This window comes from Phaseolus vulgaris, chromosome 6 (genome assembly GCF_000499845.2).
Source record: "Phaseolus vulgaris cultivar G19833 chromosome 6, P. vulgaris v2.0, whole genome shotgun sequence".
In the NCBI taxonomy this organism is placed as follows: domain Eukaryota; kingdom Viridiplantae; phylum Streptophyta; class Magnoliopsida; order Fabales; family Fabaceae; genus Phaseolus; species Phaseolus vulgaris.
The window spans coordinates 24,091,260-24,119,240 of record NC_023754.2 but is presented as its reverse complement, the minus strand read 5'-3'; the positions used below and the strand labels follow the sequence as shown (position 1 = coordinate 24,119,240).

The 27,981-nt window shown below is 35.0% G+C and overlaps 5 protein-coding genes and 1 pseudogene across 8 annotated transcripts; 4 read left to right on the top strand and 2 right to left on the bottom strand.

Annotated features, from left to right (window-relative positions):
- Positions 1 to 928: 928 nt before the first annotated feature.
- LOC137832081 (leucine-rich repeat receptor protein kinase HPCA1-like) lies at positions 929 to 7,458 on the top strand. Of its 2 annotated transcripts, none has more exons than XM_068640067.1 (19): positions 929 to 1,066; positions 1,460 to 1,577; positions 1,664 to 1,735; positions 1,944 to 2,018; positions 2,164 to 2,235; positions 2,349 to 2,510; positions 2,595 to 2,669; positions 3,055 to 3,126; positions 3,220 to 3,291; positions 3,423 to 3,491; positions 3,610 to 3,684; positions 3,778 to 3,849; positions 3,985 to 4,122; positions 4,197 to 4,639; positions 4,725 to 4,883; positions 4,964 to 5,100; positions 5,625 to 5,844; positions 6,175 to 6,410; positions 6,738 to 7,458. In XM_068640067.1, the coding sequence occupies exons 6-19, from the start codon at positions 2,488 to 2,490 to the stop codon at positions 7,221 to 7,223; spliced, it is 2,277 nt and encodes a 758-aa protein (XP_068496168.1). In that variant the 5' UTR covers positions 929 to 1,066; positions 1,460 to 1,577; positions 1,664 to 1,735; positions 1,944 to 2,018; positions 2,164 to 2,235; positions 2,349 to 2,487; the 3' UTR covers positions 7,224 to 7,458. The 2 variants fall into 2 exon arrangements, with proteins under 2 accessions (XP_068496168.1, XP_068496167.1); XM_068640066.1 differs by lacking the exon at positions 929 to 1,066 and adding an exon at positions 1,073 to 1,223.
- A 587-nt stretch (positions 7,459 to 8,045) lies between these two features.
- Positions 8,046 to 9,948, bottom strand: LOC137832075 (probable methyltransferase At1g29790). Its single transcript, XM_068640057.1, has one exon. It carries the CDS (start codon positions 9,580 to 9,582, stop codon positions 8,260 to 8,262), a length of 1,323 nt encoding a protein of 440 aa, XP_068496158.1. The 5' UTR covers positions 9,583 to 9,948; the 3' UTR covers positions 8,046 to 8,259.
- Positions 9,949 to 11,817: 1,869 nt separating this feature from the next.
- Positions 11,818 to 15,680, bottom strand: LOC137832074 (cinnamoyl-CoA reductase 1). Its single transcript, XM_068640056.1, has 3 exons — positions 15,459 to 15,680; positions 14,370 to 15,372; positions 11,818 to 12,234 (listed from the first exon to the last, which is right to left on the bottom strand). The coding sequence occupies exons 2-3, from the start codon at positions 15,200 to 15,202 to the stop codon at positions 12,069 to 12,071; spliced, it is 999 nt and encodes a 332-aa protein (XP_068496157.1). The 5' UTR covers positions 15,203 to 15,372; positions 15,459 to 15,680; the 3' UTR covers positions 11,818 to 12,068.
- Positions 15,681 to 17,394: 1,714 nt separating this feature from the next.
- LOC137832078 (pleckstrin homology domain-containing protein 1) lies at positions 17,395 to 20,273 on the top strand. Of its 3 annotated transcripts, none has more exons than XM_068640059.1 (2): positions 17,395 to 17,990; positions 19,320 to 19,583. In XM_068640059.1, the coding sequence occupies exon 1, from the start codon at positions 17,518 to 17,520 to the stop codon at positions 17,956 to 17,958; it is 441 nt and encodes a 146-aa protein (XP_068496160.1). In that variant the 5' UTR covers positions 17,395 to 17,517; the 3' UTR covers positions 17,959 to 17,990; positions 19,320 to 19,583. The 3 variants fall into 3 exon arrangements, with proteins under 3 accessions (XP_068496160.1, XP_068496162.1, XP_068496161.1); XM_068640061.1 differs by lacking the exon at positions 19,320 to 19,583 and adding an exon at positions 20,042 to 20,273 and having other exon boundaries at positions 17,418 to 17,990; XM_068640060.1 differs by having other exon boundaries at positions 17,418 to 17,990; positions 19,472 to 19,583.
- Positions 20,274 to 21,165: 892 nt separating this feature from the next.
- LOC137832079 (uncharacterized) lies at positions 21,166 to 24,171 on the top strand (annotated as a pseudogene).
- A 1,078-nt stretch (positions 24,172 to 25,249) lies between these two features.
- LOC137832073 (actin-depolymerizing factor 3) lies at positions 25,250 to 27,322 on the top strand. Its single transcript, XM_068640055.1, has 3 exons — positions 25,250 to 25,615; positions 26,518 to 26,783; positions 26,865 to 27,322. Exons 1-3 carry the CDS (start codon positions 25,613 to 25,615, stop codon positions 27,013 to 27,015), a joined length of 420 nt encoding a protein of 139 aa, XP_068496156.1. The 5' UTR covers positions 25,250 to 25,612; the 3' UTR covers positions 27,016 to 27,322.
- The last annotated feature ends 659 nt before the right edge of the window (positions 27,323 to 27,981 follow it).

The window sequence follows — 27,981 nt, the reverse complement described above, 5'->3', positions numbered from 1 at the left end:
TGTTCTGAGTCCACCTTCACAATGTTCCTCTAGTTCCTCATTTCCTCTTTCTCTCTCAATCACTCGTGTTTCCAAAATTAATTCCCGGTCTCTCGGTTCATGGAAGGAACACTTTGAAGCTTAAGTTAGTATTTGTGTTAATTACTCTTTAGAAAAGTTAAAAAGTTGAACCAAATATTCTATCTATTTATACTCCTTGCTAATGGGTCTAGTGGACCTGTCATATCATTTTAATATTTCTACTTATATCTTATTAACTAATTTTTATACTTAATATTTTATTTCTCTTTCATGTGTGTCCCTTATTAACATGGATACTTGTGTGCTTTTCTAAGTAATATTTTCACTAATGACACTTGTTTTTATCTTCTTTCGACCTCTCGACCTTTCAGTCTCTCGACATGAATACTTACTTTCGATATGACCGATTCAACTATTATTAAGATAATGACATTAAATTAAATCATGTGCATTATATTTCTCATTGGAAATGTAATTTAACTAACATAATTTCATATATAATTAATTATATTTCTAATTAATTACGTTGTGATTGCACCTGCCAATTTAACTATCTTAAAACTTCCATGCTTTTCTATATAAGAATTTTTGTACCTTGAATCAGTTAGAAGTTATTATACATGAATTAAATTACACATATAAATTATATAAACTATTACGTTATATGGCTTTATATAAAACAAAATGTGACTCTTTTTTTTACTGATTTAATCATTGAATTATAACTATATTTATCTGATTCTTTCTATCGGATTTTGTATATAAAAGGACATATAACAATAATAATACGATAATCAAATTAAACATATATATTTTAAAGTATATATTATACGAAATTCCGAAGTGTTTATTGTATGTTTAAGGTATAATATGTGTCCTCTCTTTTCAAACAATATAATGACATGTGTGTTGTATTCCACCCATGCCATGCTATTCAATTTCCACATGAAGGACATTGACTCGGTTATGACAGAACAGGAAAAGGAAGATGAAAACTTCAAATCCATTTTTCGTGTCATTAACTTCTGAATAAGTGGATAAGATGGTGAGTTATAAAGAATAGAATTTTGTTATTGAGCTCTATAGTGTTCTGAGAGTGGCAAGACTTGGAATACTGACTATGGGTGAAAGAATACTGATACCACTGTTGCTTTCCTTCAACTGTTTGTTGCTTGCAGTGGCACAAGATATTACCAAAGATTGTAGGTTATGTTTTGACTATGTTTTCTATCATCATATCTTCAAATTCAGAATTATGCATGATTCTTCATGGAATAGAGAGAACTTAGAAGCCTTCCTTATATATGATATGAGTCTTACCTTCTGCATGCATGTCCAATTTTATTCAAAAGTTTGGATATACTTGTATGTGTTAAGATCGAAGACTTCAATGACTGAAATATATAATTTGACTTTTCAATGTAAAATTCTCATGCAGTTCAAGTCCTGAAGTCTCTAAGTGATTCTTGGCAAGGCCAAATTCCTAACTGGGAGGGTTCAGATCCTTGCCAAGATTGGTATGGCATTAACTGCAGAAACTCACGTGTTGTTTCCATGTAAGGTCACTTTTGACTGCTTCTGTTTTGTTTCCTAAATTAATATATACTTTTGAGAAGGAATAACCTTCTGGCTGGTGCTGCAGATCATTAACAGATATTGGTTTGACCGGCAAGCTTTCTGGAGATATTGGATCACTTTCTGAATTGGATAGTCTGTAAGCCTTTGAATTTAGATTGAAAGAATCATATATATGAACTGGTCTACTAAAGGATTAAAAATGGAAAAAAAAGGTTTGAAAAATCCTTGAGCATATGTTAGGCTATGTGATTACCAAGAGTTTACAAATGAATCATGATTCCCTTTAGAGACCTTTTTCATGAGTAGCTCACTGTTTGTTTCATAATTGTTTTCTCCTTCTCCAGGGATCTCTCATATAATAGGGGCCTAACAGGACCACTTCCACAAGAAATTGGAAACTTGAAGAAGCTAACGAAATTGTAAGGAAGTATTGGTTTTTGTCAAGTTTATAAATCGATCCTTTTACACCAACAGCAACAAAAAGAATAGGCTATGACCCTTTCATGTACAAGCATATGGTGAAACAGTTCTAACAAACATTTGTACTTTCTAATTATCTCCCAGAACTCTTGTTGGTTGTGGTTTTACTGGTCGTATTCCAGATGAAATAGGATCTCTACAACACCTTGAATTCTTGTAAGCATTATTTTTTGCTGTTCATTTATTTTTTCAAGACAATTCAAATAATACCCTTTTGTGGTAAGTTGAATTCTTGGGTAATACACTGAAACAGAAACTTCTTATGACAGATCTTTAAACAGCAACAATTTTGCTGGACCAATTCCACCTTCTATTGGAAATCTCTCAAATCTTACTTGGCTAGATTTAGCTGACAATCAGCTTGATGGATCCATCCCAGTATCTAGTGGCACTACCCCTGGTCTTGATATGTTACACAAAGCATTGCACTTGTACATCAATTCTCTTCAGCTTCCAGTTTTTCTTTGTCAATGATTTTTCTTTATGAAATAACATATTTCTAATACTGCCTGCAGTCATCTTGGGCAGAATAAACTTTCAGGGCAAATTCCTCCGAAACTGTTTAGCTCAAAAATGACTCTGATACATGTGTAAGAGTTGTCCTTAGATTTATCATTGTAGCCTTTGAATATGATTGAGCCAGCATGCAAATTTTTCCACTCTCATATATTTGTACACGGAGCACACTCACTGGTGTAGAATTTTGTTTGAAACTTAAGCAACAATAGAATGAATTTGTAACGTGTCAGAAACTTCATGTGACCATAGTGAAAATATATTAACTGTGATATTGTAAAACTGAACAGACATGCAAACACTTACATGTTTCGACATAGTCTTCCTAGTCTACCTTCTGATGATGAATGGTTGTTGGGAAAGAAATTCTTGAGACTAATAGATCTTCCCTGCTGCATGCATGCGCACACATGTTGACAACACATTTTCGAACACATTCTGAAATATGTTTACTGGCAGGATTTTTGGCAGCAATCAACTGGTTGGCAGCATTCCGGAAACTCTTGGGCTAGTTACGAGTTTGACATTGGTGTGAGTTTGACTACATTAAATCCTCAAAAAGAAATTTTGTTAGAAGAATTTTCCTTGATGCATATCGTTTAAATATATCTTTGTGGCTAGCAGGCGCTTTGAAAATAATTCACTGGATGGATATGTCCCTCTGAGCCTCAACAACCTTATCAACGTCACAGACCTGTTAGCACCTAAATTATAATGTGCCAACTAGAGTTTTATTCTTCTTTGTTCATATTTTGGTATCAGCAGCAGGGAAAATTCAATCTTCGTAAGGAAAGATTTTTGGTTTTATACTTTTATACTTTTTTCAGGTTGTTGTCCAACAATAAGCTGCATGGTGCCCTGCCAAACCTTACTGGGATGAACTCCCTAAAATACTTGTTAGTAACAAAGTGTTTGTCTGTGACAGTTTTGTAATGTTATTAATCAACCTTTCTTATTTAAAATGAATGTTTCTTGTGTGATAAATGGGTTAATTCTTCAAAATCTGTTTTGAAGGGATCTGAGCAACAATGGCTTTGATAAGTCAAGCTTTCCACTGTGGCTTTCGAATCTGAAGAATTTAACAACATTGTATGTCTTTCTTTTGCACTTGTTTCACTCTTGAGTTCTCTGTGTATATGGTTTCCTCACTGCAATGAAGTTTACTCTTATGATGGTTGGCAGACAAATGGGGAATTTGTACCTGGATGGAACCATTCCGAATCTTTTATTTAGCATTGCCAATTTACAGAATGTGTGAGTTACCTGTCTTAATTATTAATCTTACAATCTTTACTATCAGAAATAAAAACATAATATAAAGTTGTTACATATTCGTCATTTTTGAAGTAACATATATGACAAAACCCCCTACATGTAACATATTCACAGTGTGCTGAAAGACAACCACCTTGGTGGAACCTTGGATATTGGCACCAACTATAGCAAACAACTGCAACTTATTGATTTAACTTCAAATTCAATTGAGGACTTCAAGCAACGAAATGATCCCCCACAAATCAGGATAATGTAAGCCATACTTGTTAATGTTTTTTATGACTAAACTATTAACTATTAAGTATTGATGGCACTTTTGTTTGCAGACTCGCATACAACCCGATTTGCACAGAAACAGGACTTATGGAGGATTACTGCACCAACCTCAATATCTCCCATACAAAACCACAAAATAACTGTCAACAAGGTAGCTGCAGCCCAGATCAGATTCTCAGCCCCAAATGCAAATGTGGATATCCATATACAGGAACTTTGACTTGCAGAGCCCCTTCCTATTTTGAATGGAGAAATACAACACTCCTGGAGGAACATCTAATGCAAGAATTTCAATCTGATAATCTACCTGTGGATTCAGTTTCTTTAACCCTTTCACCTAATGATCCATTTCAAAGTTTTGAGTTTTCTGTACAAATTTTCCCACTAGGCCAAACTCATTTCAGCCAACAAAACAAATCCAGAATAAGCTTCTTGCTTGGCAAACTAAGTGCTAATAGTGCATTTAATTTTATTACTGGAAACCATGATGATGGTAACTACACTACTAACCTTTTCACCCTATTATCTAGACACAGAAATACTTATACTAATTTGTCTATCTTCCTCTCATAATAAAGGACCTAACCAGACGAGTAATTCATCAATCACTGCAATAATTATTGGAGTAGCAATTGGAGGTTCTTCTCTTCTGCTAGTGTTATTAGCCCTGGCAGGTTTTTATGCTTTCCGCCAGAGGAGAAGAGCAGAAAGAGCAATATCTCGAAGCAATCCTTTCGGTAAATAGCTCTAAACTCAGTTCCTTCCAGCACTGCCACATGGAATTCTGTGGATTTATATTAATTTACACAAAATGCAGGAAACTGGGATCCAAGTAAAAGCAACTGCGGCACCCCTCAGTTAAAAGCACCAAAGCAGTTCTCGTTTGAGGAAATTAAGAAATACACAAACAACTTCTCACAAGCCAATGATATTGGATCAGGGGGTTATGGGAAGGTCTTGAATGTTTCTTGTTAACTTTAATGTGCTGCTATGAATTATAAATAGATACACACATGACGAGTGAGAACTATTCTTAAGACAGCAACAAAGTTTAACCTTGAAACCATACATGTATACTAAGTTTCACAATAGTGCACAAGTATGATTTAGACACTCCTGCCAGAAGAATTTTTATTTACAAAACAATAATGTTAGAGATCTCACATCAAGTAGAGATTAGGCCAAAAGTGAGATACAAAATCATTTTATGAGGTTCAATTAGGCATAAATTCATGAATAATAACTTGAATGCCGCATAATGATTAAATTTTGGAAGATCTCCTCCTATAGTTCGTTATTCTATTTCCCCCACATTTCTAACTATTCTATGCACTTGGAGCTTGAAGCTACCATTAATAAAGACATGCAAGTCCTTTATTAGCAAAAATATTTATAAGAACGTGTTAAAAATGTTACATTTATTGACCGAAATTTAACTATATACTTCTAACAGTAGACTAATAAGTAAATGTTCACAGGTTTACCGGGGAACTCTTCCCACTGGGCAAGTGGTAGCCATAAAGCGAGCTCAAAAGGAATCAAAGCAGGGAGCGCAAGAATTCAAAGCTGAAATTGAACTCCTTTCACGGGTCCACCACAAAAATTTGGCTAGCCTTGTGGGATTCTGCTTTGAACGAGAAGAACAAATGCTGGTTTACGAGTTTATTCCTAATGGAACTTTGAAGGATGCTCTCAAATGTACTTATACTTATATATATATATATATATGCAGTTTGATACTTACAGCACATATTATATTAGTATGGAATATTTTACTACATTACATTCATCTTTTGGTCAGTACTCACTATTCAGTTTCATAAGTGTCATCCAGAGAACATTGACAAAGCACTAAACTATATCTGATTCTGAAGGATAATTTAACTTACATAAATCCTAGTTCCAGTTTTTCATTTCTTATAAATATGATATTCAAATCTCTAAATGGTTTCTTAATAAGATATGTCAAATTCATAACTCGGTATTTACTGTACTTAATAAGTAATAACAAGCATATGATCTATGCAGGGAAATGTGAACTTGCGTTGAGCTGGAGCAGAAGGCTGAAAGTAGCCCTTGGTGCTGCCAGGGGTTTGGCTTATCTTCACGAACATGCCGATCCCCCTATTATACACAGGGACATCAAGTCAAACAACATTTTGCTAGATAAAAACTATAATGCTAAAGTTTCTGATTTCGGTCTCTCCAAGTCTATCTTAGATGATGATAAAGATCATGTTACCACTCAAGTTAAAGGAACAATGGTTTGTATACATTTATATATCTTCTATTGATTTTTACTATAAAAAAGCAGCCAAATTACTGATTGAAAATTTTCAAATACGTGATTGCATGCTTTTGCAGAGTTTTAAGATAATTTTCATCTATAATTTTCATCTAAATTTTCATAGTTGAGAATTTTCATGAATTTATGTAAGAATTTAAGCTCTTCTGGTGCAACACATACCAAGACAAGGAAAACACATCATCTGTCTGGAGCAAAATCTAGTTTTCAAAATCTTTTGCATTGGAGATAATCTCATTGAACTTTAGTGATGACTGATGAGAATGGGTTCAATTTGTTAATGCAGGGCTACTTGGATCCAGATTATTATACTAGTCAGCGGTTGACCGAAAAGAGTGATGTCTACAGTTTTGGAGTGCTAATGCTGGAGCTAATTACTGCAAAAAAGCCAATAGAACGAGGGAAATACATTGTGAAAGTGGTCAGAAATACAATAGACAAGACAAAGGACTTGTATGGTCTTCACGAAATTATTGATCCATCCATTTGTTCAGGATCAACACTAGAGGGTTTTGAGAATTTTGTGGACCTTGCAATGGAGTGTCTTAAAGAGTCAGGAGTGGACAGGCCCACAATGAGTGAAGTGGTTACAGAAATTGAAGACATGTTGCGATCTGTTGGTTTGAACCTAACATCTGAATCAGTAGCATCCACTTCATCCAGTCATAGATTTGAGGTAAGTATAGTGAGTTCCCAACAAGACCACCCTTATAGCAATGAATTTGTTGGTTCAAGTGCAGAACGTTTATATTCAAAAAGTGAGCCTAGTTAAGTTAGTCTTTTTCTCAAGATTGAAGTCAATAGACGTTTGTTTATTAGCATTTCTAGGCCAAAAAAGAAAAGTAGAAATTGTAGAATTAAAGTTTGCGGTAGTTAGCTTCTACTTATCTAAGTATAAGTGTGTAACATAGTTCACCTTTCCTTCTCTTTCCCTCTAAAGATGTGAAATGTAGAACCAATATAAGTTCAGATATAGAACATACAGAATACAGACTTTTTTTTTCATATATGGCCTTGATTTCTCAATTTATGAATGAGTTCAATGGCTTTTCTTCTACACTATCTGTAATCAACAGATGTATACAATTTACTTGTAATAAAACATATTTAATTAATTTGTAAATACATGGCACCACGTTTTGCTGATAATGTCTCAGTTCAACAAAAATAAAACCTGCAGCACTTATCCACCAAGTAGAATTTAATTACTGTCTTTGCACGCAATCAAGTAAAAGCAATAATAATCAATACATGAAGTTGTTAAAACAACGCCAGTTAATTATCTCCCAAAAAAATGTATTCTTAACGATTAGATGAAGCTACATCAGGACCTTAAACTTGTTATTTGTCAAGTAGAAAGAACCCTCCCTTTGGTTGTTCTAGTGGAACATCATGATTCAGGAAAAATTTGCATGTTGTTTGAAAGTTGCGCAACGTATGTATAGAACAAAAAGATGAACTTGTGCCACCAAGATGAAAACAAAAGGTAAGTTTAGGTATCGTTATCAAAACAGATAATATAACCCATTCAACATTGCTATTGGTCATGGATGAGAGATCTGTTAGTTACTCAAACAGAATTGTCATTTAGGACAACTAGGCTTGAGAGTTAAGTTAAGAAACTGATATAGAATTAAAAGAAGTTATAGGATTAACGTGAAACTTGAAAACAAGGGAAAAACTATTTTATCTTTAATATTACAATCTAAGTTTAGAAGGGCTTCTAATTTGGTCAAGATTTTAACTTTTTCTCGCAAGGTAATAAAAAAAGACTTCCTTAAGTTATCTTGTACATTCATACACTTACCTCAAGTCATTGGTTTCTCCATTAGGGATGAAATGTACAACACATTCTTGTGAACCCCACCATCAAGTTTGGTTCCAACGTGCCACCTCAATCTATTGAATCCAATTCGATCCAACATTGGCACGTAAGTTTTATTGAGTTGTGAAGCAAAGCAAAAGAAATGATCAAGCCAGAACAGACCACCTGGCCTCAACACCCTGTATATATCGAATAGTACAAACTCAAGCATGGTGTCTGGTATCCAGTTACTCAAGACATCCATGGAGTGTACAATATCCAGTGTGTTGTCAAAGAATGGAAACCTTTGAGAGAGGCTGATATGCATCGGTACCAAACCCCTTGATGCAATGATGTTGTTGAAAGGACCATCCAAATTCAGTGCGCTTGTGATGATGATCACATTCCTTTCCCTCATTCTTGCAGCAAAAGTTCCAGTTCCACCACCAATGTCAAGTCCAATTCGAATTGTCCCTGCAGCTTTGGCTGCAAGAACTTGGTCTATTCCAAAACCAAGTTCACCATCATCAAAGATCCACCTACTCCTCTCTTCCCCTCGTAAATCAAAGCAATTCTTGCAGTTATACGAGCCAGGCTTATTCTTTCTGTCAACAAGGCACTGGTAACTTTTACAAGCATAAGCCTCCCATACAATGCTGGTGTCTGGTGGGGTTGACCAAAGGCTCTCAGGCAAAGGTGTTGGCTCCACATAATTTGCAGGAGACTTGGGGTGGCATCTCCTACGAGGGAGCGGTTCACACCCTTTGAGCATGAGTCTTTGTGCAAGCACATAATCCATAGGGCACTCCCCTCCAATCTTATATGTCATATATCGGTTTAACTCATCATGGAGACTCATGCAGGATGCACCAACAGGTGTGTGAATCTCATCTGACCCTATCATAGGTGAGTACCCAAAAGGGAGCTTGTGAGGGCCAAGTGCAAAAGTAAGCTCATCATTCCCTAACTTCAAACTCACTTGATTCTGATCAGCACTGTTGGATTGCTTTTCTTGTTGACGCGTAAGGTCGATAAGCAGTGCCTGGACAAGTAAGTTAGAGGAGTTGAGTCTGTGGTGTAGTTCAGACAAGAGTGAGTGAGTGGCAGCAAGTTGAGCTTTGGTGGAGTTGAGTTCCTGCAAGATGGAGGTCGAGTCACGAGGACTCGAAGAGGAGTGATAGACAAAACTAAATGGGCCAGTGAAGATGTAAATGGTGGCAAGGTTAGTGAGTATGACTAGCATAATAAGCTTCAGATTGTGCTTTTGGCTATGAGCATATGCTTGCAACTTTTTTGAGTATTCTTGGTCTTGAGCTTCGTTTCCCATAATGGCTCAGAAGAGAAAGGAACAAAAAGAGGTACAAGTGAACAGAGGAGGGGAAATATTTTGTGCAATTTAAGGTGGAAATTTAATGATATACAGATAGAAGGAGTGGAAATAGTTCCAAGATATGTACATGTTGGAACATCGAACATCTGTTGGGTATCAAGTGAGAACCAATTGGGTGGGGCTGACTAGACACCATATTTAGTGGGTGAACTTAATCATTGTGTTCCCATTATAATTTCTATATAAATGAATAATTGTACTTGTAATTGGTGTGATAGAAATGAAAACATAATAGTTACCCATATGGATGTAGGTTGCAGTTGGCGACCAAACCAACCACGTTAAATCCTATGCTGTTTATTTTCTGCAGTTGATGTAGGTTGATTTCGCATACATTTTTTCTATAAACATGAACATTGGTAATTGTGAAGTGCCAGTGTGGAGGAATGTAAATAATAAAATATGCCTCGTGATCTGACCCTCAATTGTAGCCCCTGCGAGTTGAGAATGCCTTTTCTCCATAGCTTGCTTCTCGTTACTTTACCACCATCTGCGGATCTCGCCCACAAGCTCACTTCTTGTGGCTTGGAATTCGATATCAACTCCACATTACTTCACACTTCTTTACGAGGATCGATACTTTGACTAAAGTAACTGTTGGATAGATATTTTTTTTAATGGTAGTATCAAAAGGGTATTTCTCCTTTTTTACATGATAATTTGGTTGCTCGAAAGATTTGATCTTTAATGTCATTTTTCATTATATATTATTTCTCCTTGGTAGAGTTATTTATTGGTATGAGTTCATTATCAAAGTTCAAAACCGAAGTTTTATGAAGAATTCATTGCAAGTTAGCATGTTCTCAAAAATGGTTATCAAGAACGGTTTTTGAACTTCGTTTTAGAAATACAAGTTGTTCCAATGTTTTAACCGAGCAATTCAAAAATTCTGTTTTTGTTCTCTTTTTCAGTTAAAAAAAATAAAGGATAGGAGGTTGTCCCGTTTTAATGTGTTTTACTAGTCTCAACAATGATCTATAATATGCTTCTTTTATATTTTCTTCGAACCAATTTCAGTTTGTAGTTCAATCAGTGGAATTAACTAAAGAGAGGTTATTTCCTTGTTGCTTTATTCTTATTATAATTACTACATAATTATTATTGACGACAACAGGGCCTAATAGCCACAGTGAATTCTATCTTCAATTCTATCTTCGTGTTCTATACAGTCATTTTAGTACGCAAAATTTTGATAATTTGACGTTTATTTTTTTAATCATATATGTATGAGCATAGCAAAAGCCTGTGACAAACTCTATCGTCGATTTAACGGAATAATGGTTCAAGAATCTTCCATTGTAATTATCATATTACAAGTGAACGCTACAAAACCCCTCTAGTTTAATGGTTTAGATATTAAAAGATGTGCTGATAAGGAGTTGACCATAATCAATGGAAATTGCATTTATGAGACCTCCTTAGTCAATGCTAATATCCAAAACTGGGAGATTGCAACATAAATTATAAACTTTGGAACATTTCAACTACAAGCTACATCTTATGATTTTTCCACATGGGATTATCTAGACTATTATTATTTATGTGCTCATTCTCATCTTAGTAAAAATAAATAGGATACATCTTTTTTGCTAATGTTTCGGAAACTTGTAAGAAGAAAATGACTCCAAGATCCTTTATGAAATATTCACTTTAAAAATAAATTTGCTTCATCTGCTAATTTTTCTCTATCATTTGTATATTTTTTTGTGTTCCAACTTCTTTTGAGATAACATCACTACAATCAATCAATGATGATATCTGAAGTTCGTTGAGATAATCTCAATTCTTTTGAAATTTGAACATTAACACTGTCTATGAAAATGTAAAAATATTCCAAAGATGAATCTTCATTCTCCTTAGTCCTCGATTGGAAGATTTGTTCTGATATGTCCAATAGTCTCACATGGTCTGGGAGTCGAGATCAAAGTCAATTTAAACACTTTCTTTCCTGATACGTCTTTTAAGGACAAAACCAAACTGTAATCGAACTTCAAACTCCAAAACAGTTTAAAGATGTTATCTCAAGGAACTTAAGGTTGAAACAATTCTATGGCACAATACTTCTTTGGTCAAGTAAAAAGACTGAATATATAATATTGACCTTTTATACTATCATATGATAAAACCAGAATCCTGTTGAATTTCATATTATCTTAGGTTTTGGGGCTGTGATGAACAATTGAAAGTGGATTAAGTGAGAAGTACTAAGTTAGGACATCTTGACAGGTGATACTGATACAGCATAAGTGATCGTGAAAATTACTTTCCAAAAGAAGGCATCAATATAACAAAAATAAGATATAAATTACTCTACTTCTACCTTGATAAGCTTGACATAATGGCATTCATTATCACTTCGACCTTGTAAAACATAAAAAATAAAGCAGTGATTACTTTTGCAGACGAGAAAAACTAAATGAAAACTAATTACTCTGTGAGGGTGAGCGCAGCAAGAAGCCTTTAGCTATAAGGCTCTCGGCTGCTTCTCTCACAGCATCTTGTATTGGTGTGAATACAAGGCCCAAATCTATTAGTCTCCTTGCTGCATCTTTACATGGAACCAGACCAGGTTGTGTTTCTTCTGGGAACCTGCATGTAGTTCTTGCTCAGAGAATTTGGTAGCTTTACACAAATAAAACTTAAATATGAATTCTATCTTGTTTAATTAGAAAATCCATGGTTTTATATAAATCTGTTAGGAACCTTAGCTGTACTATATAGAAGAAAAAAAATTATTCACTAGGTTTACAGTAATGACCCAGTAAATCAGTATACATCAAAAGATCTAAGCTGCTGCAGAGGAAGTGTTCTCTGTTTCTGTTAAAAAATATGAAATTTAAGGAAGATAATTCACTTTTACATAGAACTTGAATATTTTAGGACAAATTTTGTTGTTTATTTAAATAATTTGAAGAGAAATTGAAATTTTAGAATTTTATGAAAATAATTTAATTACTTAAAATTAAAGAATTTCAAATTCCATTTATTTTCAAATTCTGTCTCTTCTATTCATAGTTTCATCTCAACTTTTGGTTGAGACATCATTAACTTAAATAAGGCCGATATTGATGGGAGGGTTGCTTCTTCTTCTTTTTTTGATATCAACTAGTGTTCTTTTTTATATAATTAGGAGTATTTTTTAATTTACATTATTAGATTTTTGTTTAGACTATTGTTATTTCTTATTCTATATTAATCAAGGTTTTGTTGGTCAATGTGAGGTTAAATTTTGACATATGTGAACTAGATCTTTCCAATTGATGTTTATTGTGGTTATTTTTTGTCAATAGTTGCAACAATTTTTTTTTATCATTGACACCAATGTTATTTTATGTCAATAATTTGTTAGAATTGTTTTTAATTTAAGTGAAAAAACTTTCAGCCAATATTAATTAGGATTTTTCAATCAATATCAACTAAGAATATGGTCAAACTAACTCTAATTTATGTCATCTTATATAGCTGTAGTTGACATCAATGGAAAACAATCTAGATTAACATCAATCAAGAAGAAACTTTGTCAATGAGTTAAGAAAATCTTGAGAAACTTTTACTGAAAAATAGCATCAATCAAACTCAACTTAAAAGATAATTCCATATTAACATTTTTGAATTACTAAAAAATATTTTATATACACAATTTTGCAGTTTTGCTCTCCATTTCCCCACTTTTCTTCCTTACATAGGATAAAAACGTCTTTATGTAATATCTCCTTTATTTCTTTCTATCCTTATGGCCTTGTCCAAACAAACTGAGAGAATTAGTCATACTACCAGGCTCCTCAGTATTACTCCACCACGTAAAACTTAAACTGAGGCAAGCTAATACACCAAAATTCATTTCTTTTCTAGTGAACTTTACTATATCTCTTTTACCTGAATTCTACTTAATGCGAGGAATGGAAAATGCAGGAAGAAAAATACAAAACTTCACAAATGACAAGCAGTTTATCACAGAGCGGTGGAGGGGGAGAAGGGACGCTATAACTAAAACACGGGTTGCATTTTTCAAATTCAAACTCACCATAATGAAATACATCTCAACTTCTTATTATTTTTCTTCAAGACATACCTGTGTTTCTCAAAAACGATGTAAAGTAATTTTAAGGGCACAAGAGGATGGATTGAATCGTCTGAACCCCACCCAACCCCAAGTTCCCCAATGTATTCAGAAACCTACTCTGTGGGGGGTTGAATCAAAAGTCTCCTAGACAATAAGTGCGTATCAACAATGTAAAAAACAAAGAGATAAGGTCAATTACAATATTATTATAACACTCACAAGCCATCTTCCTACCATATCTCTATAGAAAAACTATTTTAGTATGTTCATAAAATCCACCCATCTACATTTTTTCACAAACTACGATATGCATTGTTTTCTCACATCGTCTCTTCCAATTTTTGGAGTTCTACTTATATCTTTGCTGGAAAAATTTGTCTAATATCAATTAGTTTTAAGAAGAAACTTGAAATAATATAAGAACTTATAACTCATCTCCATAAATGGCCTATTATCAGATCTTAAATCAGTTATTACAAAGCTTACACTCTTTCCGTATGCAGCAATCTTGATCTATAATTGGATAACAGTGTACAGAAACTTCTGCATTCTCGGTGCTTTCTAATTAAAGTTTCTCTTAAATTCAAATAAGAACCACCCCTGGATTTTTTAATTAAACTTTCTCTTAAATTAAATTAAGAAAAGGAGCAAACAATCAAACCTGTGGATAGGGAATTCAGGGTACAATTCAGAGACACAGGCAGCAAAACAAGAAAACTGGTAGATACCGTTGGTGCAGAGATATCTACCAGCAGCAGAGGGAGTTTCGTAGAGCAACACATGAGCTTTAGCCACGTCCTTCACATGCACCGCACCCAACCAGTGATACTCCTGCGTCTCCCTCGACCCCGTCATCAGCCTTTGCAGCACGCCGGAGCTCGCGTTCAGCTCCGGCTGCAGCAGCGGCCCCAGACACGTCGCCGGCAGAACCGCCACCACCTCAACACCGCCCTCGAACTTCCACGCCGCCCTCTCTGCCTCAGTCTTCGCCACCGGGTACCACTTCCCTCTCCCCCTGCAGAACTCCACGTCCGTCCACGACTCCTCGTCCACCACCCTTCCCGCCGGCCACCCCGGGTTCGGCACCATCGCGGAGATCGAGGACGTGAGCACCACGCGCCGCACGCCCACGCACCTCGCGGCTTCCAGCACGTTCAGCGTGCCCTGCACCGCGGGCTCTAGAAGCTCCTTTTGAGGGTCCGCGGGGTCCTCCAGCGTGCAGGGGGACGCCACGTGGAAGACGCCGGAGCATCCGGCGACGGCGCGGAAGATGGAGGCAGCGTCGAGGAGGTCGGCAGGGAAGACGGTGATGCGGGAGGCGGCGTTGGGATGGAGGGTGAAGAGATGAGAGGCGTCGGAGCCGGGGAAGACGGCGGCGTGGATGGTGTAGGTATGGTTTTGGTTCTCCAAGAGGGTTCGAACCAGCCACGAACCGATGAAACCGTTGGCGCCGGTCACGCACACAACCTCATCGCCAGGGTTTTCGTTGGCCATGGGAATGTAAATGGTTTTCTATTGATCGAATTGATCCCTACATAGCCATTTTTTTTGCGATGAATAAAATTATGATATGACGCTGCACTGTAATTACACGATGAAACGAAAGTGACGGTAAACTAATTTCACAGTTGTTGTTTTTGTATCAACTTCAATTTTTACTTCATCTGTAAAAAGAACAGAAAAATACTTGCATAAATGCTAAAAGTTGTTTTGTCTGATACATAAAAATACAAGTATATTTGAATGTTACCTTTCTTATTACAACAATTTCCTCTTGTATTCTACTTTTCCTTCCTCTCCTATTACCTTCCACATTCACCGCCGTGTCCCGCTGCCGGAAGCGATTTCCGGCAGCCACCACACCAGTTTTTTTGACGGTACAGGAAAAACCATGAGTCACACTAAGCATGATACCAACTAGAGTATCTTTACATCATCCATAAAAATCATGCAAACAACTCATTTGAATCATTAGTCAAATTTTATATACATAATACCAACATATATACATGCATACAATGGATTTAACCAACATCCACCATTCATAAAGGCTCATCCAAAAGTAACATATGTCAGGTTTTTCGTATATTTTTTAAAACATATATAATTAATGTCTCATTTTATACACCATATAATTTGTGGAAACATGTACAAATGCATATTTTCACATTTATAAAATACACAACTTTATTATGTTTCAATTCTTGCTTGAGTGATCTCTTTCACATACACAAGGTAACATCCATTTTTCTTAAGTGATACTTAACCCTAAACCCTAAACGTTTGAGCAAAATGTAACTAGAAAGCAACATCATCTCAAGGTCCCCTTTGATTCAGCCATCATCTTGTTACTTAAATATTCATCGCTCGAGTGTATATTGCTTAAACGTTACAATTAACATCGGAACAACATCATTTCATTGGAATAAATCTAGCATGTTTTAGAAGAATCCTCCACATAATGCATGAGCTTCCAAGACATGTCATGCATTGGCACACATTCTGACATGTGTACACCACCTTACATTGTGCTTAAGCAAGTCATATTACTTAAGCTTCAAATATAACACTTGAGGGATATATTTCCAAATGAGAGGAAACTTAAACATCTCTCTCACGTTTAAACTACAAATTATTGTTTGAGTTATATACCTTGTGGCTTAAACAACATAAAAAGTGACTAGTACAATTAATAAATATCAATAATTTCACGTAAGTAACAATTCATCACTCAATAATAACAACTTACTATTCTTCATAAATTCCTTATTATCATTAATAAATTTGCACTTGTTAGACTCATTCATAATATAAAACTTATATTTACAACCATAATTCTATTAATACCAATCCATACTCCCAATCAAATCATTCACATTACATACAATCCACACAAATATTACATTCTAAACTATCATTACATTTCATAGAAATATTATTATCTCCCTTTACTTAAATTAAATTAAAGTAGTGTGTCTTATCAATTTAAGCATATAAATGAAAATAATCATCACTTGTATGATTTTATAAAAATTAATTAAATTTAAACTTACTTTTTAATACCTTAAAACATATTCAAAATCTAAATAAGACAACCAAGTTGGTGAACCTTAGATATTGGCACCAGCTATAGCAAAGAAGTGCAACTAAATGATTCGAAGTCAAATTCATTAGCTTATTTGTCAGCTACAAGTTTAGCTTTCTTTTCATACATAGTTTATTCTGGACCTTTATTATTATATATTTCAAATATTAACTATTAAGTGTACTTTTTGTTTGCACACTTACATTCAATCCGCATCTATACCGAACCACAAAATTACGCTAACCATTTAATACTCTATTTAATAGCATTTATTAGAAATATCACCCTATTTATTGCATTTATTAGAAAATGCCACTCTATATAACTTTTATACATTACAATAGTATTTTTTTATAATAAATATATATAATGTTGTGACTTTTCTTGAATAAGTGTCACTATAGATAAAACTAACTTATTAATTTTTAAGAATATATTATTAATCTCACTTAAATATATACATTTTATATAAAAATCATATTAATATTAATATATTTTAATGCTATATATAAAATATTAATATTTATAAACATTTGTTAAGTTTGATTAAATTTTTAAACTTGTCTTATTAACAAAATTTTGGCATTTTCCTCTTTGTAAAACTTTTCCACACCCTAGAAAGCTACTGGCAAAGAGCCCACTCAATGTGAGTGTTCGGTTTGTCCTTGTTTCTCCTCAGCTCTTATTCTCTCTCTCTCTCTCCACGCTCTCATCTTCGACTCCGATGGCGAGCCTGTGGCGTGCGGCGACCGGCATGTCCGAGAATCCCACCGACTACGACGGCGTCGAGTTCTGGTCCAACCCCGAGCGAACCGGCTGGCTCACCAAGCAGGGCGAGTACATCAAGACTTGGCGCCGCCGTTGGTTCGTCCTTAAGCAGGGAAAACTCTTCTGGTTCAAGGAATCCGCCGTCACACGAGCCTCTCGGCCACGCGGCGTCGTCCCCGTCGCCACGTGTCTCACCGTTAAAGGCGCCGAAGACATCCTCAACAAGCCAAACGCGTTCGAGCTTTCAACGCGCTCCGACACCATGTACTTCCTAGCCGATTCCGAGAAGGAGAAAGAAGACTGGATCAACTCCATCGGTCGCTCCATCGTCCAGCACTCCAGATCCGTCACCGATTCCGAGATCGTCGATTATGATAACAACTCTGCCAAGCGCTGACCGCGTCCTTTGCAATCCGCTTGCCTCTTTCGGTGAATTCTCCTTTTTCCTTTCTTCACTGCGTTTGTGTATATTATAATGGTTATTATTATTACATCAATAGCCGATCGTGCTCGTTCTCACGAGGAAACTCTGTTTATGTACCTGAATTGCTATAAATTGTAATGTTTTTGGGTTTTGTGGATTGGACCAATCTTTTTTTTCAATGTTGCTTCTCAATTTCAGCAATAGTTATCTGAAACAGAGTCGAAGATTTTCGTGGATGCAGTTAAGTTTGAGAGATTTTGAGCTAAACAGTTTTTCTTGTAATTGGAAACGCTTGTTTGTAGAATATAGCTTAGCCTCGGTTAGAAACTAACTTCGCTCCTTGACATAAAATTCAGTTTAGTCTCATTATCAGCTAATATCTTTGTTCTCTGGAAATTGAGATCGTTTATATACCAGTGAAAAGGTGAACAGCATGATTTGAGTTTCAATTGTATTCAATTATTCATGAGCAATTCCCTTTGCAGTGCACTCAGCGAAAGTGTGAACTCACACAAAAGTGCAATCAAAATGAGAAGATCCTCTGCATACATAACCATAGCCTCCAGTGCCTACTAAAATGGATAAAGAAAATATATAGGATGCTTCATGGATAAATATCAAGTGTAGTATCGGATTTTTTTTGGTTAAGAACTAATGATAGGTTGAACCATTCTTTTAGATATACATTTAAGCCATTCTCATTTCTAGGACAATACGTTATTATAGAGAGGATGGGACAGTAACATGTGAAGGTAAAAAGAGAGATGTATGTGAGACTTATCCCTAAAATGTGAGCTGACTGTTGTCAAGCTCCCTTTGCTATGCAGACAACATTCCCTATTGTTGGCCTACGAAGCCTTTGAATCTTTGCGACTTTTTACTTTGCTGTCGTCACTTAAGCTCTTAACTCCTATTCTGTTCTGGTTGCTGTTAAAACTAATATGCATTATGGTTGTTTGAATACCAAATTTTTGCTTATTGTTATGCTCCCTTGTCAAGAAGACTTGGATGTGATTCTGATGTCATATAGTTATCTCTAGTGGAAAATACAGATTCTTTCATGAATATTATTTATTTTGCACTAAACTATTTTATTAATAGCTGACTTTTTTAATATAAGTGTTCTGCACTTGGACCAAAAGATTAATTGCTGTAAGGGTGGTCCTGTTGGGAACTCATTATACTTACCTCCTGAAATCCCTAACTGGATGAAGTGAAATGCTACTGATTCAGATGTTAAGTTAAAACTAACAGATCACATCCTGTCTTCAATTTCTTTTACCACTTCACTCATTGTGGGCCTGACTCCTGACTATTTGAAATTCCATTGCAAGGTCCACAAACTTCTCAAAACACTCCAGTGTTCCTGAACATATATGGCTGGATCAATAGTTTCGTGAAGACCATACAAGTCTTTTATCTTTTATATTGTATTCCTGATCACTTTCACAATGTATTTCCCTCATTCTATTGGCTGTTTTTGCAGTAAATAGGTCCAGCACTAGAAATAGGTCCAGCACTGGCACTCCGAAACTACAGACATCACACTTTTCAGTGAACCGCTGACTAGTATAATAATCTGGATCCAAGTTGCGCTACATTGACGAATTGAATACATTCTCATCAGTCATCACTAAAGTTCAATTAGATTTACTCCAATGCAAAAGATTTTGAAAACTAGATTTTGCCCCAGACAGACTATGTGTTTTCCTTGTCTTGGTAGATGTTGCACTGGAAGAGCTTAGATGCTTACATAAATTCATGAAAAAATCTCAATTCAGAACAAAATTAGATGAAAAATATTTTAGAACTCTGCGAAAGCATTCAATCAATCATATTCTACCTCCACGCATTTGAAAATTTCCAATTAGTAATTTTGTTGCTTCTTTTATAGTAAAAAGTCGTAGAAGATGTATACAAACCATTGTTCCTTTAATTTTATTGGCATCATGATCTTTTATCATCACCCATGGTAGACTTGGAGAGATGGTAATCAGAAACTTTAACGTTATAGTTCTCATCTAGTAAATTGTTTGATTGATGTCCCTGTATATAGGGGGATCAGCGTGTTCATGAAGATATGCCAAACCCCTGGTAGCAGCACCAAGGGCTACTTTCAGCCTTCTGCTCCTACTCAACCCAATTCCACATTTCCCTGTGTACATTAGTTATTGGTACAGTAAATACCGTGTTATGAATTTGACATATGTTATTAAGCAACAATTTACAGATTTGAATATCACATTTTATAAGAAATGAAACACTGAAACTAGGATTTAAAAAGTTAATTTATCCTTCAGAAGCAGATATAATTTAGTGCTTTGTAAATGTCTATCAAACTGGATATATACACACACATGTTAGAGCATCCTTCTAAGTTCCATTGGGAACAAACTCGTCAACCAGCATTTGTTCTTCTCGTTCAAAGCAGAATCCCACAAGGTTAACCAGATTTTTGTGGTGGACCCTTGAAAGTAGTTCAATTTCAGCTTTGAATTCTTGCGCTCCCTGCTTTGATTTTTTGAGTTCGCTTTATGGCTACCACTTGTCCAGTGGGAATAGTTTCCCGGTAAACCTGTGAACATTTACTTATTAGTGTATTTTTAGAAGTATATAGTTAAATATCTGTCAATAAATGTTACATTTATAACACGTTCTTATAAAATTTGTTGCTAATGAATGACTAGTATGTATCTGTTAATGGTAGCTTTAAGCTCCAAATCCATACAAATAGCTTCATTAAATAATTGAAATAAAAAATCACAAAAATAGTTTTTCCTCTAATCCACTACACATCTCTAGGCCTTTGGTTCCACTGAAAGTTACATAATCGAATTCGATTTTCGAATATATCGAGAGAAATTTTTCTTCCTTCATTGCTATAGCTCGAATGATTGGATGAATCAGGAAATTTTATTTAGTGTGAAGATATCTATTTTTGTTTCCATATTTTTTGAAAAGTTGATAAATTTTGTGGACAAGTAAAATATATTTTTTCTCTTCCATCATGTTGATATGTATAAAAAAAATAAATAAAGAATAATTAAAGATAATATATTGTTTTATGTAAATAAAAATTAAAAAATGTAACCATCATCTTTAATGAGTATAAAAGTATGCATTTTAAGTATATTTAATTTTGAAAGAACTACGAGTGAAGCAACTAACAGACACAGACAGTCAAATTATTAGAAAAAAGAAGTTAGTAACAGAGTAATGAAGGGCAAAAGAAAAACATGAGATGAGAGTTGAGTAACTGAGACAATTTTTTTAGAGATCCCATTAAACAGGGGAAGCAAAGAAGCGTTGAACACAGTAAAATAAAAGGATTGCGAGAAGATGGTAGAATCAGAATCGACGATAGACAAGGTGGTGGAGGAGGTAGAAAAGGTGAAGAAGGAATGGGACGAGACCTACAGGAAAACGCAGGAAAACATAGGGGCAATCGCAGAGTACGGAAAATCAGAAAGAGAGAAAGAGGAGAAAAATTCGCTCGCTAGGTTGAACGGGATCGCTCAGGATGGCTTGTCCTCCTCTCTTCCTTCCTCTTCACCCTCGATCTTCTCGCCCCTCAGTTGCCCACCCAACCGGAGGTCCAATCTGCACGCGCATTGCTTCAATCGTGGAAAACCCTAACTCAAAAGGACCAACCACTCTCTCCCTATAATGGAAATTAAATTCATGTTTGTTTGTATTTTGGTTATTGAATTGATTGAATAGCGCATTGATCTGAAGTAGTGGTGGATTGTGAGTTTAGTGTTTTGCAATTTCTGTTGATAGTTTTTTTTTTCTTTTAAATTGAACAGTTTGCGGTTGAATCTGAGGAATGCCAATTTGCAAGCGAAGGCTAACTTGAAGAAAGCTGCTCAGGAGGAGGCAATATACTTACTTTTCCTATTTAATTTTTCTGATGTTATTTGGAACATATTCTAATATAATCAATGACCACCCTGCTGAATTTATACTACTGTTGTAGAATATTATGGACCTATTTGTATAGACTTCTGTACAAATACACTGAAAAAGGAAAATGAGAAGAAAAAATTAAATGAGTTTTTCTGTAAGTTAAAAAGTTAGTTTTAGCTTATGAATAAACCAATTTATAAAATTTCTCATATTAACTTCTACGCAAGTTAAGTCTAACTAATATAAAAAGTGTTTACAAATATATTCAAACAGGTCCTGTCTTGACCACAAACATGTTGTATTGTGATCATGGACTTGTGTGCATTGTGTTTTTTTACATTGTACTGTGTGACTTATATTATTTATTTATGGTGGAGAGAGAACTACTTCTAGGTGGTGGAGAAGAGTCCACAGCTCGCAGGCGCAATTTACAGTATGTCCTTGGTGTCTCATTTGGCTGGGATTAAATTATGCTTTACATGTTTTTATTATTTATTTTTTAGTGCCATGATGAAGTACTTTTGTCCTCTAAATTGTGTGACCTTCCAGGACAAAAGCTGGAATGACATCTGCTGCAGAGAGCATAACGGAAAGCCTTTGTCGTACACGTCAGTTGATGGTTCAGGTTAGTTCTTAGATACCTTTTGGTTTAATTGTTCTCTCTAGTCCTTCGTAAAATTTGACCCTTTTTATTATGCTTTTAGTGTTATCCTTTTAGTGTATGTGAAATTTATCTAAGGACTAATAGATATGTTTAAAATAATTATAAGCTGGCCTAAATAAATCAGTTGGATTGGAAGAAAGAAGCTTGCAGGCAACGAGCTTCAAATTAGCTGGAAGCCATTATGTTTGTAGCTCCAGGATGCTCCATGTCATAATTTTAAAGCCTTTTTTTTTTCTTTTGAAATGAATCTTCATGTCCACCCCACACAACAATATTCAAGGCCCTCAAATTATCTAGATTCGAAAGCTTTGGAAGAAATTGATGGGATTATTTCTTCCTGTGAATTTTTCAGATTCTCTTTCTACCACTACTAGTGAATGTACTGCAGTGAAAATAAATATTGTTAATAAATTGAAAGATTTTTGTATGATTTGGCATAGATTGTGTTTGAGGATATTTTACAGGCTTCCGGTAAAGATAAAATTAGTAACTTCATACTTGTATATTAATCTGTAAACAGTTCCTAGGGCCATTGTTAAGTGCATGGTAGAGAACAGTGTGTTAGGCTAACCTATCTGGTTCATTATTTTTTTATATTAGGAGCCAATTTTTTAATCAGTTATGACCACTGATTGATAAGTCCATCTGATTTTTATCCTACCAAATAAAATGACATTTTTTACAGGTTTGAAATTTGAATTACCTATAGCTCCTTACGTGCAGTATAGATTATATTCTGAATTATAGTTTTCTATTCTTGGAATCTGACTTTGTGCAATTTTAGCTTCTGCTGGTTCTCTTACCTTCCCTGTGATGTATTTATTATGTAAAGATCCTTCTTTGTTCTCTGTTTGTACTGGAGTTCTTGTTAAACCTAATGTTCAAAGATATTGGTTTTGATGAAGTGAGATGCTGAAATTGTTTTCACTAATATGATTATGGGAGAGTGAAATAATAACGTTGTTTTGGATATTTGTTTTGCAAAATTGATTTGATGTATAGATGAATCAACTGGAGTGTTAAAAAGGGCTGAAAGTGAATATAAAGGGCATCGCTCTTTGTTGATGAGAACACGAAATCTCCTCTCCATAATGCAACGTCAAGATGTCATGGACAGGTATTGAAAAAAAGTTTATTTTAGTACACTCCGTTTGCTGTTCCTGAATGCCAATGCTAACAATTAACTATTTGAATAGGGTGATACTTGGTATTGGTTTTCTGTTGTTCTCCCTTGCTGTTCTTTATGTTGTTTCCAAGCGGATTGGACTACTTACGTTGCAGAGAAAGATTACTGAGGCCATAAAAGCTGGTGTGGTGGGACACGCAGACCTAAGACCCCAAGCTGTTGCAGATGTGAATCTGCATCAAGTCAGAGTCGATCGTGTTCCTAATATAGAGGCTCCTTTAGGACAAAGAATACATGATGAACTATGATTCATGTTGTCAGTGTTTATTTATTTACATTAAGAGAGATCTCATTCCTATACACTCACAACGTTGCTCAAAGATGACAAAAGTAAAAGTATTTGCAATCTCGAGAGTTCGAAAATCATTTAGTACCCTTGGTTTAGAAGAATTGGGTGATCTGTTATAATGAATTAAAAAAATTCTCTCAAGTTATTTGTCCCCCCACAGATCCTTCATAATTGTTGACGAGCTGTCTCTGCCTGCTTTTTCATGCACCTATGCTTGTCTCCTACACATGAACTATATTCTAGATCTGAAACTGACATCAAATTTTATAAAGCATCATATTATAACATTGCTGCCACAATAATTTCGAGATATTTATAAAAATAAATAAAACTCAGTTTACATGCAATGAATCCCTTATCATAAACTCCAAAGTCGTGATTACAACATAAACAAGTGTTATTAAAAATAAAACAAAATGTGAGGTTTACATTCTCGTGCACTTAAACTTGTGTGATGTTTTAACTTGTCCATCTCTCCAAATCTTGTGGTAATTTGAGGTAAATATCAAGCAACTGCTACAGGCTTGGGTATTGTATTGGTGAAACTGTCAATAAAACTATAGTTACTTGAATTATCCTCACTTAACATAAAAAATATTTCTATTTAACTTTGATTAAAAATATATACTATTTGACGGCAAGAAAAAACACCAGGTGTAGATTCTATTACTTGTACAAATTTGGTAGATTAAACAAATTAATAAGAGACAAATTATCACGCAATATAAATATTTGAATGTTTGCTTAATATATAAAGTGTAATTCAATTACAATAAATTGTGATATAACTCAAAAGATGTACGATAATTTACACTAAAGTTTATTATGAACTTTAAGCCTCATGCTGACCGCTTGTGTGTAGAATAACATATTATGGGTGGTCCGATAGCGGTGACACGATAGTCTCACTAAACACTCGTTAGGATATGTTTTAAATGCCTCTGATACCATATTACGAAGTAGACTTTAAACCTAACTCAACCCCATAAAACTTGAGGTTTGCACTCACTTATATACAATGAAATATTTTCATCATCTCTAGTCGATCTGGATAAATAATGTTGGAAGAAATAAAATCCTGAGAATTGTGTTCAACAGTTAAAAAGGATAAATTTCTAAAATGAATCTTAAAGCTTGCATAGATGAATATGAATGAGTTGATTAGTTGAATCCACTGGGAGGGTGAGATTAATAATATGTTTGAAAGAATTTGGGAGGTGGAAAGATTGGATGTTAGGTGGAACCAGGTCAGGAGACGACACATTTGGTCGGGAAGACCGTGAAATTTACGGGACAACACAAAAATCAATAAGGCAAATGTGCATCCCATGGCCCACAACCATAGAATTGGGCCCGCAACACCCAAGGAGGCCCATTGGGCCAACGAAAACAAAAGGCATACGCTGCGGATATTAATAATTTTGTGACGCTCCACCACACCACAGTTTTCATTCCCCCTTTCCTCTCCGAACCCTCGATCAGTCAGAGAAACACACGCGCACACGCTCTCTCTCTCACGCGCTCCTATATCTGCTCCTCCACCGTCGCTCTCTCCAACCACCCCAACACCATCGTCATCACCATGGTCAGTTTTTCTCTTTATCCTTTCTCCGTTTCGGTTGCCGATTTGTTCTCACGCATCAACAACTGAATCCGCGAATTTCGATTTTTATTTTTTCTGTGCCGTTGAATTTTCTGAGCTGGATTCCTATTTGATCTGATTGTGTAACTTAAACGGTGTCTCTTTTTTTGTGTTTTTTTGTTAAAAAAATATAAAATCGTGTCGTGTTCAGATCTGATTTCGGTGTTTCTATTGAGTTTTTTTTTTCCAAATTGATAGTTTATTGTCTTAATTTTAATGCGGATTGCAATTTAAACAGCTTATGATGTGTGATGTGTTTGATCTGCGGGTAAATCGGTTTTGGGATCTGACGCGTGGGTTCGATTTTTTTTTTTTACTTTATGGGATGATGAGCTTGAGGATTTAACTTCTACGCGGTGAGAAATTTTCAATTAAAGCACATATTCTTTTTTTAACATATATTCTTATTCTTTTTTTTACAATATTCTTACGCTTTTATTAGATTTAGTATGTCAGGGTTCTTTTATTGGATTTATTAATGAATGAATATGAATTACTTTTGTATTGAAGATGACGCGACAAACATAACACGGCTTTTACAGATGTCTATTCCTTTGGCACTAATTGTTGTTTGTTTCTAGCTCCTTGGTTTGGACGATACTGTGTTTGTAGAAGTGTTATTTACTTTGTTTTTTCGCGACATTTCTATCGCATTTCATTGTTCTCAATCTTTGAATTTACTCTCTTATGTTGTAACTATTTTGATTTTTATTTTGGATAAGTTTCAACTTTGTTAATTTAGCACTCCTTTGTTTCATTTTTTCTTGGAGTAACAATTTAAATCGGAAAAAAAAAATAATAACATATTTTTTGCAACTTGGGGTTGATGGCCCGCAATTCAATAGGCAAACGCAGCATCTGGTATGGCAGTCCATGATGACTGCAAGTTAAGGTTTTTGGAGCTGAAGGCGAAGAGGACACACCGTTTCATAGTTTATAAGATTGAGGAGCAGCAGAAGCAAGTCATTGTGGAGAAGCTTGGTGAGCCAAACCAAGGCTATGAAGATTTTGCTAGTAGCCTTCCTGCTGACGAGTGCCGCTATGCTGTTTATGATTTTGAGTATATGACTGAAGGGAATGTCCCTAAAAGCAGAATTTTTTTCATTGCGTGGTAATGTTTGCTTTTGAATATACAGATAGTTTTCCGTGATGTGATTCTATCTGCATTGATTTTGTTGCTTTCCGTTCGTAGGTCTCCTGATACAGCAAGGGTCAGGAGCAAGATGATTTATGCAAGCTCCAAAGACAGATTCAGAAGAGAGCTGGATGGTATTCAAATAGAGTTGCAAGCAACTGATCCTTCTGAGATGGATCTTGATGTGTTCAAAAGCCGTGCCAACTAAATGATTATATAAATAGTACGCTTTCTGGTGGGAGCACCCCTTAAGCCTTAGTTACTCATATGGAAATATTCTAGTTTGTGGGATGGTCAACTTGGGTAGTTATGGTCCCAAACTCTCAATTTTCCAAGTTGTGGAATAAATTCTACTGCACCTTTTGACAACCTTTGCTTGTTCCAGTGTATTTTATTATGCTTTGTGATTTATACAACCTTTGCGTTTGAGTGGTATTTTAGTGGTCTTTTATCCAATACTAGTTGAATTTGTAATTGTTTTGTGTGATCAGACAAAAAATGGGGTTCTTCACTTATTGACTTTTGTCATCTACTAATGCTCTTGTGACTTCTTTTGGACGATATATGCTTTCTTTTGTATGGGCAGACAAAGGCTTCTTCTTCATGCTGTATATCCTTTTCTTGTTCTGTGGTTTTGTGGAATAAGATTTTATTCAATTGGTATTGGTTGGGTATTGTTACTTGAAACCATAGAAATGAGGTGGAAGTGAAAGAAAATATTATGTTATTTAGGATAGGAATTTTCTAGGGGCTGATTCTCCCTTTTTTTTGAAGGGGTTTGAAACAGAGAGAGGAAAAGAAATTGAATATTTCTGCGCAGACAAGTAAAGAAGTAAATAATTGTGGGAAAAGTGTACATCTATGATTATGGTGCATATTATTATATGTACAAAGTAGTAGGAATGTTTTATTCTTTGGTTTCAATAAGTTTGTTCATTAAATTGTTTTTTATATTAAACAGTAAGCTACATGATTTTAAAGATAAAAATTGTAATATAAATTCATTCTCAAATATTTATAAATATAAATCAAATCGAAAAACAATGGGACATGTTAATATATAAATCAAATCGAAAAACAATGGGACATGTTAATATATAAATCAAATCGAAAAACAATGGGACATGTTAATATATAAATCATTATTAATTAACTTTAAACATAAAATATTATA

Coding starts and splice junctions, on each gene's coding strand:
- LOC137832081 (XM_068640066.1), top strand. CDS start 1,142: ATGGGTGAAAGAATACTGATACCACTGTTGCTTTCCTTCAACTGTTTG. Junction 3,292..3,422: donor CTTATCAACGTCACAGACCT/GTTAGCACCTAA, acceptor TACTTTTTTCAG/GTTGTTGTCCAACAATAAGC. Junction 3,685..3,777: donor CTGAAGAATTTAACAACATT/GTATGTCTTTCT, acceptor GATGGTTGGCAG/ACAAATGGGGAATTTGTACC.
- LOC137832075 (XM_068640057.1), bottom strand. CDS start 9,582: ATGGGAAACGAAGCTCAAGACCAAGAATACTCAAAAAAGTTGCAAGCA.
- LOC137832074 (XM_068640056.1), bottom strand. CDS start 15,202: ATGGCCAACGAAAACCCTGGCGATGAGGTTGTGTGCGTGACCGGCGCC. Junction 12,235..14,369: donor CCTGAATTCCCTATCCACAG/GTTTGATTGTTT, acceptor AACTACATGCAG/GTTCCCAGAAGAAACACAAC.
- LOC137832078 (XM_068640061.1), top strand. CDS start 17,518: ATGGCGAGCCTGTGGCGTGCGGCGACCGGCATGTCCGAGAATCCCACC.
- LOC137832073 (XM_068640055.1), top strand. Junction 26,784..26,864: donor AGAATTTTTTTCATTGCGTG/GTAATGTTTGCT, acceptor TTCCGTTCGTAG/GTCTCCTGATACAGCAAGGG.